Consider the following 12333-nt stretch of genomic DNA (forward strand, 5'->3'; position numbering starts at 1 on the left):
AGGCAGCCTTGAGGAGTTTATAGAATGTATCCGCGATAGTTTCCCAGAACAGTATGTAATGGAACCTACAAGGGAACAAGCGGTCCTAGATCTGGTCCTGTGTAATGAGACGGAATTGATTCAGGATCTCATAGTTAGGGATCCTCTCGGAAGGAGCGATCACAATATGGAGGAATTAAAAATACAGATGGAGGGTGAGAAGGTAAAATCAAGCACTAGTGTTTTGTGCTTAAACAAAGGAGATTACAATGGGATGAGAGAAGAACTAGCGAAGGTAGACTGGGAGCAAAGACTTCATAGTGAAACAGTGGAGAACCTTCCAAGTGATTTTTCACAGTGCTCAGCAAAGGTTTATACCAACAATAAGGAAGGGCGGTAAAAAGAGGGAAAATCGACCGTGGATATCTAAGGAAATAAGGGAGAGTATCAAATTGAAGGAAAAAACATACAAAGTAGCAAAGATCAGTGGGAGACTAGTGGACTGGGAAATCTTTAGGGGGCAACAGAAAGCTACTAAAAAAGCTATAAAGAAGAGTAAGATAGATTATGAGAGTAAACTTGCTCAGAATATAAAAACAGATAGTAAAAGCTTCTACAAATATATAAAACAGAAAAGAGTGGCTAAGGTAAATATTGGGCCTTTAGAGGATGAGAAGGGAGATTTAATAATGGGAGATGAGGAACTGGCTGAGGAACTGAACAGGTTTTTTGGGTCGGTCTTCACAGTAGAAGACACAAATAACATGCCAGTGACTGATGGAAATGAGGCTATGACAGGTGAGGACCTTGAGAGGATTGTTATCACCAAGGAGGTAGTGATGGGCAAGCTAATCGGGCTATAAGTAGACAAGTCTCCTGGACCTGATGGAATGCATCCCAGAGTGCTAAAAGAGATGGCTAGGGAAATTGCAAATGCACTAGTGATAATTTACCAAAATTCACTAGACTCTGGGGTGGTCCCGGCGGATTGGAAATTAGCAAACGTGACACCACTGTTTAAAAAAGGAGGTAGGCAGAAAGCGGTTAATTATAGGCCAGTGATCTTAACTTCGGTAGTAGGGAAGATGCTGGAATCTATCATCAAGGAAGAAATAGCGAGGCATCTGGATGGAAATTGTCCCATTGGACAGACGCAGCATGGGTTCATAAAGGGCAGGTCGTGCCTAACTAATTTAGTGGAATCTTTTGAGGACATTAACAGTGCGGTAGATAACGGGGAGCCAATGGATGTGGTATATCTGGATTTCCAGAAAGCCTTTGACAAGGTGCCACACAAAAGGTTGTTGCATAAGATAAAGATGCATGGCATTAAGGGGAAAGTAGTAGCATGGATAGAGGATTGGTTAATTAATAGAAAGCAAAGAGTGGGGATTAATGGATGTTTCTCTGGTTGGCAATCAGTAGCTAGTGGTGTCCCTCAGGGATTAGTGTTGGGCCCACAACTGTTCACAATTTACATAGATGATTTGGAGTTGGGGACCAAGGGCAATGTGTCCAAGTTTGCAGACGACACTAAGATAAGTGGTAAAGCAAAAAGTGCAGAGGATACTGGAAGTCTGCAGAGGGATTTGGATAGGCTAAGTGAATGGGCTAGGGTCTGGCAGATGGAATACAATGTTGACAAATGTGAGGTTATCCATTTTGGTAGGAATAACAGCAAAAGGGATTATTATTTAAATGATAAAATACTAAAACATGCTGCTGTGCATAGAGACCTGGGTGTGCTAGTGCATGAGTCGCAAAAAGTTGGTTTTCAGGTGCAACAGGTGATTAAGAAGGCAAATGGAATTTTGTCCTTCATTGCTAGAGGGATGGAGTTTAAGACTAGGGAGGTTCTGCTGCAATTGTATAAGGTGTTAGTGAGCCACACCTGGAGTATTGTGTTCAGTTTTGGTCTCCTTACTTGAGAAAGGACGTACTGGCACTCGAGGGTGTGCAGAGGAGATTCACTAGGTTAATCCCAGAGCTGTAGGGGTTGGATTACGAGGAGAGGTTGAGTAGACTGGGACTGTACTCGTTGGAATTTAGAAGGATGAGGGGGGATCTTATAGAAACATATAAGATTATGAAGGGAATATATAGGATAGATGTGGGCAGGTTGTTTCCACTGGCGGGTGAAAGCAGAACTAGGGGGCATAGCCTCAAAATAAGGGGAAGTAGATTTAGGACTGAGTTTAGGAGGAACGTCTTCACCCAAAGGGTTGTGAATCTATGGAATTCCTTGTCCAGTGAAGCAGTAGAGGCTCATTCATTAAATGTTTTTAAGATAAAGATAGATAGTTTTTTTGAAGAATAAAGGGATTAAGGGTTATGGTGTTCGGGCCGGAAAGTGGAGCTGAGTCCACAAAAGATCAGCCATGATCTCATTGAATGGTGGAGCAGGCTCGAGGGGCCAGATGGCCTACTCCTGCTCCTAGTTCTTATGTTCTTATGTGACCTCACTAACACCTTACACAATTGCAGCATAACCTCCCTAGTCTTAAACTCCATCCTCCATCCCTCTAGCAATGAAGGACAAAATTCCATTTGCATTCTTAGTCACCTGTAAACCAACTTTTTGCGTCTCATGCACTAGCACACCCAGGTCTCTCTGTACAGCAGCATGTTTTAATATTTGATCATTTAAATAATCCCTTTTGCTGTTATTCCTACAAAAATGGATAACCTCACATTTGTCAACATTGTATTCCATCTGCCAGACCCTAGCCCATTCACTTAGCCTATCCAAATCCCTCTGCAGACTTCCAGTATCCTCTGTACTTTTTTGCTTTACCACTCATCTTAGTGTCGTGTGCAAACTTGGACACATTGTCCTTGGTCCCCAACTCCACATTATCTATGTAAATTGTGAACAATTGTGGGCCCCACACTGATCCCTGAGGGACACCACTAGCTACTGATTGCCAACCAGAGAAACACTCATAAATCCCCACTCTTTGCTTTCTATTAATTAACCAATCCTCTATCCATGCTACTACTTTACCCTTAATGCCATGCATCTTTATCTTATGCAGCAACCTTTTGTGTGGCACCTTGTCAAAGGCTTTCTGGAAATCCAGATATACCACATCCATTGGCTCCTCATTATCTAGTGCACTGGTCATGTCCTCAAAGAATTCCACTAAATTAGTTAGGCACGACCTGCCCTTTATGAACCCATGCTGCGTCTGTCCAATGGGACAATTTCCATCCAGATGCCTCGCTATTTCTTCCTTGATGATAGGTTCCAGCATCTTCCCTACTACTGAAGTTAAGCTCACTGGCCTACAATTACCCGCTTTCTGCCTACCTCCTTTTTTAAACAGTGGTGTCACGTTTGCTAATTTCAAATCCGCTGGGACCACCCCAGAGTCTAGTGCATTTTGGTAAATTATCACTTGTGCATTTGCAATTTCCCTAGCCATCTCTTTTAGCACTCTGGGATGCATTCCATCAGGTCCATGAGACTTGTCTATCTTTAACCCCATTAGCTTGCCCATCACTACCTCCTTAGTGATAACAATCCTCTCAAGGTCCTCACCTGTCATAGCCTCACGTCTATCAGTCACTGGCATGTTATTTGTGTCTTCCACTGTGAAGACCGACCCCAAAAACCTGTTCAGTTCCTCAGCCATTTCCTCATCTCCCATTTTAATAACTCTCCCTTCTCATCCTCTAAAGGACCAATATTTACCGTAGCCACTCTTTTTTGTTTTGTATATTTGTAGAAACCTTTACTTTCTGTTTTTATATTCTGAGCAAGTTTACTCTCATAATCTATCTTACTCGTCTTTATAGCTTTTTTAGTAGCTTTCTGTTGCCCCCTAAAGATTTCCCAGTCCTCTAGTCTCCCACCAATCTTTGCCACCTTGTATGCTTTTTCCTTCAATTTGATACTCTCCCTTATTTCCTTAGATATCCATGGTCGATTTTCCCTCTTTCTGCCGTCCTTCCTTTTTGTTGGTATAAACCTCCGAGTAGTACCTTGGGCCCAACCATATTCAGCTGTTTCATCAATGACCTTCCTACCATCACTGTAGAATTCCTACAGTGCAGAAGGAAGCCATTTGGCCCATCGAGTCTGCACCTATCCTCTGAAAGAGCACCCTACCTCAGCCCACCTGCCCGCCTATCCCCATAACCCCACCTAACCTGCACACCTTTGGACTGTGGGAGGAAACTGGAGCAACCAGCGGAAATCCACAAAAGCGGGGCGCACATGCAAACTCCACACAGTCACCCAAGGCTGGAATTGAACCTGGGTCCCTGGTGTGGAGGCAGCAGTGCTAACTACTGTGCCACTGTGCGCTCTACACCATTTGTGACTCCTCTACTGAAGCAGTTGATGTCCAAATGCAGCAAGGCTTGCGCTAACAAGTGGCAAGTAACACAAGTGCCAGGCGGTTACCACCAGACAAGAGAGAATCTTAACCATTACCTCTTGACATTCAATGACATTGCCATCGCTGAATCCTCCACTATCAACATCCTAAAGGTTACGATGAACCAGAAACTGAATTGAATTAGCATTTAAATACTGTGGCTACAAGAGCAGGTCAGAGGCAAGGAATCCTGTGGCGAGCAATTTACCTCTTGACTCTACAAAGCTTATCCACCAAATGCAAGACACAAGTCAGGAGTCTGATGGATGAGTGCAACTGCAACAACACTTATGAATCTTGACATCATCTAGAACAAAGCAATCTGCTTAATTGGCACACCTCCCACAAACATTCACTCCCTCCACCACCAGTGCACTGTCGCAGCAGTGTGTGCTATCCACAAGATGAGGAACTCAACAAGGCTGCTTAACACCTTCCCAACCCACAGCCGCTACCATAGAGTCATTTGTTAAGTATCGAGATAATCAAGATTAACAAATGAAATTGGGCTAAAATAAAAAGGGGAGTGACGAGGGCAGATGTCTGAAGGGAGTTTTGGTATGTGAATTATCATACCAGTGAGAAAAGCCAAGTCTTTACTTATGTGACTTGGGGAAAGCAATGGGATGGGGAAGAGGTTACTTCATGTTGAAATGATAAGGAAATTGACACTTGCATGCTAAAAGATGGGTCCCACAGGGTGGGTAACATCAAAGGGAAAGCATGATATATCCATAGCCCAATAACTGGAGAAAGGACTACAGTAGCAGCAGCTACATTTACTGCGTCACTCAGCTGTAGAGAACAGTCTCGCCTGAAAACAAGTTATTGCTAAAAGGGCAGCTGGTTAACATCCAAAACTTGCACTTAGAACAAAGAAAGGTACAGCACAGGAACAGGCCCTTCAGCCCTCCAAGCCTATGCCGACCATGCTGCCCATCTAACCTAAAACCTTCCACACATTGGGGTCCATGTCTCTCTATTACCATCCTATTCATGTATTCGTCAAGATGCCCCTTAAACTTAACTATCGTACCTGCTTCCACCAGCTCCTCCGGAAATGAGTTCCAGGTACCCACTACCCTCTGTGTAAAAAAACTTCCTTCACACATCTAGAGTAGTGAGGCCGTGGAATGCCCTACCTGCTACAGTAGTGAACTCGCCAACATTGAGGGCATTTAAAAGTTTATTGGATAAACATATGGATGATAATGGCATAGTGTAGGTTAGATGGCTTTTGTTTCGGTGCAACATCGTGGGCCGAAGGGCCTGTAATGCGCTGTATTGTTCTATGTTCTATGTTCTATCTCCTCTAAACTTTGCCCCTCGCACCTTAAATCTATATCCCTTAATAATTGAATCTTCCACCCTGGGAAAAAGCTTCTGAGTGTCCACTCTGTCCATGCCCCTTTAATTAGGGTTGGACTTCTATCAGGTCACCCCTCAACCTCCGTCACTCCAGTGAGAACAAACCGAGTTTATCCAACCTCTCCTCATAGCTAATAATAATAATAATCGCTTATTGTCACAAGTAGGCTTCAATGAAGTTACTGTGAAAAGCCCCTAGTCGCCACATTCCGCCGCCTGTTCGGGGAGGCAGGAACGGGTATTGAACCTGCTGGTCTTGTTCTGTATTACAAGCCAACTGTCTTAGCCCACTGTGCTAAACCAGCTAATGTCCTCTATACCAGGCAACATCCTGATAAACCTCTTCTATACCTTCTCCAAAGCCTCCACATCCTTCTGGTGGTGTGGCGACCAGAATTGAACACTATACTCCAAGTGTGGCCTAACTAAGTTTCTGTACAGCTGCAACATGACTTGCCAATTTTTATACCCAAAGCCCCGGCTGATGAAGGCAAGCATGCTGTTTGCCTTCTTGACTACCTTCTTCACCTGTGTTGCCCCTTTCAGTGACCTGTGGACCTGTACCCCCAGTTCCCTCTGCTTGTCAACACTCTTAAGGGTTCTGCCATTTACTGTATATTTCCCACCTGTGTTAGACCTTCCAAAATGCATTACCTCACATTTGTCTGGTTTGAATTCCATCTGCCATCTCTCTGCCCAAGTCTCCAACTGATCTATATCCTGCTGTGCCCTCTGACAGTCCTCATCGCTATCCGCAATTCCACCAACCTTTGTGTCAGCTGCAAACTTATTAATCAGACTAGTTACATTTTCCTCCAAATCATTTATATATACTACAAACAGCAAAGGTCCCAGCACTGATCCCTGCGGAGCACCACTAGTTACAGCCCTTAATTCAGAAAAGCACCCTTCCTCTGCTACCCTCAGTCTCCTATAACCAAGCAAGTTCTGTATCCAGCTTGTCAGTTCACCTCTGATCCCATGTGACATCACCTTCTGTACCAGTTTGCCATGAGGGACCTTGTCAGAGGACTTAGTGAGATCCATGTAGACAACATCCACTGCCCTATCTTCATCAATCATCTTCGTCACTTCTGCGAAAAACTCGATCAAGTTAGTGAGACACGACCTCCCCTTCTCAAAACCATGCTGCTTCTCGCTAATATGTCCATTTGCTTCCAAATGGGAGTAAATCCTGTCTTGAAGAATCCTCTCCAATAATTTCCCTACCACGGATGTAAGGCTCACCAGCTTGTAGTTTGCTGAATTTTCCTTGCTACCTTTCTTAAACAAAGGAACAACATTGGCTATTCTCCAGTCATCTGGGACCTCACCTGCAGCCAGTGAGGATACAAAAAGTTCTGTCAAGACCCGAGCAATTTCCTCTCTTGCCTCCCTCAGTATTCTTGGGTAGATCCTATCAGGCCCTGGGGAGTTATCTACCTTAATGTTTTTCAACACGCCCAAAACCACCTCCTTTTTGAACTCAATGTGACCCAGACTACCTACACACCCTTTCCCACACACATCATCCACCAAATCCTTCTCTTTGGTGAATACTGATGCAAAGTACTCATTCAGTACCGCGTCCATTTCTTCTGGTTCCACGCATAGATACCCTCCTCTGTCCTTGAGTGGGCCAACCCTTTCCCTGGCTACCCACTTGCTCATGTGTGTAAAAAGCCTTGGGATTTTCCCCTCGCTATTTGTCACACCACTAATTTGCATGTGATCGAATTTACTGATCATACCCCCCACATTCATGTCCAGATTATTAATGTACACAAGCAGCAAGACACCCAGTACCAATCCCTACAGTACATCACTGGACACAGGCTTCCAGTCACAAAAACAACCTTCAACCATCACCCTCTGCCACTGAGCCAGGTTTGTGTCTAATTTGCCAAATTGCCCTGGATCTGATGGGAACTTACCTTCTTAATCAGTCTCCCAACCTAGGTTACAGCTCATCTGGACCTGGGGATTTATCCACTTTTAAGCCTGCTAAAACTACGAGCACCACCTCCCCCATGATAACCTGTTTAATTATATCCCTGCTTTTTAGGGCAGCACGGTAGCACAAGTGACTAACACTGTGGCTTGAAAGCGCCATGGTCCCAGGTTCGATTCCCCGCTGGGTCACTGTGAGGAGTCTGCACGTTCTCCCCGTGTCTACGTGGGTTTCCTCTGGGTGCTCCAGTTTCTTCCCACAGTCCAAAGATGTGCAGGTTAGGTGGATTGGCCATGATAAATTGCCCTTCGTGTCCAAAAAGGTTAGGTTATTGTGTTACGGGGATAGGGTGGAAGTGAGGGCTTAAGTGGGTCGGCGCAGACTCGATAGGCCGAATGGCCTCCTTCTGCACTGTATGTTCTATGCTTTCTATACCTACATCGTCCTTCTCCATAGTGAATACAGATGCATCTAGAAGGACAAATACAGCAGACACATCTGCACAGCACCACTTAGATATTCCCCTTCAAGTCAGCCGCCATCCTGATTTGGAAATAAATTGACATTCCTTCACTGTCAGTGGGTCAAAATCTTGGGATTCTCTCCTTAAAAGCACTGTGCATGTACCTATACCACAGGGACCTATCGGCTTCTTGATACTGGCATACCAGTTTAAGCACTGGAATAGTGATAATTCCAGAGAACCAGGTGATGCTCGGGGGACCAGACTTTGAATCCCACGATGACAGATGGTGACATTTAATTTCAATACAAACCTGAAATGAAAGTCGCTGAAAACATTGTTCGATTGTCACAAAAACCCATCTTATTCACTAATGTCCTTCAGGGAAGGAATTCTGCCATCCTCACTTGATCAGGCCTACATGTGACTCCAGATCCAGAGCAATGTGGTTAACTCTTAAAATGCCCATTGAAATGGCGTACCAAGTCACTTCGTTGAAGGCCCAGCCAGCGACACCCACATCCCACAATTAATTTCATGAAAATTGAAGGTGGGCAACAAATACTGGTCTAGTCAACTAAACCCACGTTCCGTAAATGAATATTAAAAAAAATACTGAGCTTGTCCCTGACAAGGAAAGGCTGAGGGACTTGAGGCTGTTTTCGTTAGAGAGAAGAAGGTTAAGAGGTGACTTAATTGAGGCATACAAGATGATCAGAGGATTGGATAGGGTGGACAGTGAGAGCCTTTTTCCTCGGATGGTGATGTCTAGGACGAGGGGACATACCTTTAAATTGAGGGGAGATAGATATAAGACAGATGTCAGAGGTAGGTTCTTTCCTCAGAGAGTAGTAAGGGCGTGGAATGCCCTGCCTGCAACAGTAGTGGACTCGCCAACACTAAGGATATTCAAATGGTCATTGGATAGACATATGGACAATAAGGGAATAGTGTAGATGGGCTTTAGAGTGGTTTCACAGGTCGGTGCAACATCGAGGGCCAAAGGGCCTGTACTGCGCTGTAATGTTCTATGTTCTATGATGCTGCAAGCGTAGGAGTGTGCTGTCCCTGAAACTGAACAATTGCCCGCTGACTTAGTGTTAAAGCACAAACACATTCTACCAGCAACTGAGCCTGCAAACACATGCACTTGCCCAACAACTGAGTCTGCGAGTACGTGCCCCCAACAGCTTACAAGCGCAGGTAAACTCCACAACAATCTGAGCTTGCAGTGCAATGGCATTTCTATCAACCTCCTGCTAACATGAATTGGCATGATGCAAGATTGTAACGCTGTAATAGATATGATAGAAGTATCTGATCCTTGGTTTGACTTGTAGTTACTTAATCTCTGCCATTATTTTGTGAACAGTTAATAAATACTTTTTATCTCATTTGTGGCTAATCATGAGGTGTGTTGTAAGAAGCTTTCAATCACCAACATATTCAAAGTATATCCTCTGCTGGGTATTACGCATACCTGTAAACTACATTTTTGTTTGTGTGTAGTTCAAAACCTGTAATTTTGTACTGTGTCTCTTTTATCTCCAGGCCCAGTAGCATAAATCTTGCCCAGGCTGTTGTTGATGGAGTGACTGCCTTAGGTGGAACTTACCAAGGTATGTGCCAAAGTCAGGATGACAACTATCTTCTGAAAATTACCTTGACAGTAGTGTCCAAAAATGTAGAATGTTCATACTTCAAGTTTAGCATCCCAATGAAATTGTATATGTACTGTATAATGATTTAAAGGTGCAAATACTTGTCTATCATTTTTTTTCAAATTATTTTTCTTGAGCTTTTAACATTTTATATCACAAATTCACAAGGCCAAACAAGACCAACACATATATCAACAAATGAATTTCCAACCGACAACTGTAAAAACGAAAAAACTTCTCTTGCAGATTTTACATTATCAGACTTGGCCAAAACACTTATTTACAGTGGTTGAGATACATTGTGGTTCTGCCATTAATTTGCCAGCAAACCGGTTTCTTGTAGTTTTCCTTCCTTATGCTCGTCCCCCATGTTTCACTTGGGTTCATTCGGAAACCTACTTTATTGCCTTCTGGTGACGAACAGGTCTTGAAACAGGTGGTGAATGGCTTCCACGTCCCGTGTTTTCTTTCTTTCTCTCTCTCTTTCTTTCTTTCTCTTTCTCTCTCTCTCTCTCGAAACAGTGAATGGCTTCCACATCCTCTCTCCCTGCCCTATTCACCCTCGGTACCTTCCCTGTCCCCACACATCCTGCAATCAGTACCTCCACCTTACGGAAATAGGCTTTAGGGAGAAAAATCAAGAGGGACTGAAAATCAAACACAAACCTTGGCAACATATTCAACTTCACCACCTGCACCCTCCATGCCAACGTCAAGTGCAGCATATCCCACCTTTTAAGGTCTTCCTTGATCTTTTCCACTTACCCCATCAAGTTCCACCTATGCTTTGTGACCCACTCATGCATTACCTGAATCCCCAGATACCAAAACCACTCCCTTGCCACCTTGAATGGTAGTGCTCCCAGATTTGCCCCCCTGCTCTGCCGTGTTCTCTGGAAACACCTCACTTTTCCCTACGTTCAATTTATAACCCGAAAAGGCCCCGAATCTCTCCAGCAAACCCATGATTCTGTCCATGCTCTCCAGCGCTCCGACACAAATAATAACAGATGATCCGCATACAGTGATACACGGTGCTCCCTACCTCCACTCTCAATCACTCACCATTCAGCCACCACCAAAGGGCAATCGCCAAAGGCTCGATCGCCAATGCAAATAGCAACGGTGACAGCGGCCACCCCTGCCTTGTCCCCCTATGCAACCCAAAATACTCCAAACTCACCTCGGTCGTTCGCACACTAGACATGGGGACATATACGACAATCAAAACCACGCCACAAACCTTGGCCCAAACCCAAACCTCCCCAGGACTTCAAATCTGTGTCTAACAGTAAAATGGGCCTGTAGGACCCACATTCCAGTGGGTTCTTCCCCTTTTTTGGGATCAACAAGATCGACGCCTGTGCCAACGTAGCTGGCAGCTCCCCCTTTTCCACTGCCTCACTAAACATACCCACCAGGTGGGGGGCCAACTCTGTCGCGAGCTGCTTATAAAATTCCACTGGAAAGCCATCTGGCCCCGACACCATCCCCAACTACATCCTACCAATACACTCCATCACCTCCCTTAACCCCAATGGCTCCTCCAGTTCCTGCCTCTTCCCCTCCTCCAACTCCAGGAACTTCAACCCATCCAGGAACCAACCCATAATCGGCCGCCTCCCCCATTGGCTCGGCGCTATACAGCCCCTGGTAGAAGGCCTTAAACACCTTGTTTACCCTCTCTGGTTCCAACACCACCTCTCCCCCTGCCTTCACTTGAGGAATTTCCCTTGACGCTGCCTGGCGCTGCATTTGGTGGGCCAGCATACGACTCTCCTCCCCCTACTCATACTGCACCCACCTCGCCCTTCGCAGCTGCTCACCACCCTACCTGTCACCAACCAGTCAAACTGCCTCTGCAACTTCGTCCTTTCTGCAAGCAACTCCTTTGTGGGGGCAGCCGAGTACCTCCTGTTTACCTCAACTATCTTATCCAGTATCCACCAGTGCTCCTCCCTTCTCACCTTATCCCTGTGGGCCTTAAACAAAATAATTTCTCCCCGGACCACCGCTTTCAGGGTCTCCCACAACTGGCTGCCAACACCTCCCTGTTCTGGTTGAGCTCAACATAGTTCTTAATCCCCATTCTCACTTTCCCACAGAACTCCTTATTGGCCAAAAGCTCCGACTCCAACCTCCATCCCGCCTTCTGCACCAGTCCCGCACAAAGCCTCACACCTAACCAGTGTGGCGCATGCTCCGAGATCAATGTTCCTGCACATTCCACCCCTACTGCCCTCATCAGCACCGCTCAGCCCACCAACAATAAATCAATCCTGGAACAGACCCAATACACATGTGAAAAAAAGGAATACTCCCATCTTGTATGAAGGGAAGTGTAAAGCTATGGACAGTATAATGGTTAATGGAGATCAAGGCAGCAGGTTACGTGACAGGCTATTATGTAGAGATATGGGTTCAAAGACAAGGAAAATTAGGAGAAAGGGGAAGAGGAAAAATAAATTGCGAAAAGTTACTGATCAAGGTGTTAGGATCCATAACAAAGACATAAAAAACAGCATAAGT

The 12333-nt window shown here is 45.0% G+C and overlaps 1 protein-coding gene across 5 annotated transcripts in view; it reads left to right on the top strand.

The window, feature by feature from the left end:
• Nucleotides 1-12333, top strand: part of pgm3 (phosphoglucomutase 3) — a 150808-nt gene that overhangs the window by 53720 nt on the left and 84755 nt on the right. For all 5 annotated transcript variants that reach the window (XM_072502789.1, XM_072502798.1, XM_072502784.1 and 2 more), the window contains exon 4: nt 9695-9762. In XM_072502789.1, coding sequence (XP_072358890.1) covers nt 9695-9762 — 68 coding nt within the window. The remainder of the gene's footprint in view (nt 1-9694; nt 9763-12333) is intronic.

The sequence above is a fragment of the Scyliorhinus torazame genome, chromosome 1, assembly GCF_047496885.1.
Source record: "Scyliorhinus torazame isolate Kashiwa2021f chromosome 1, sScyTor2.1, whole genome shotgun sequence".
NCBI lineage: Eukaryota > Metazoa > Chordata > Chondrichthyes > Carcharhiniformes > Scyliorhinidae > Scyliorhinus > Scyliorhinus torazame.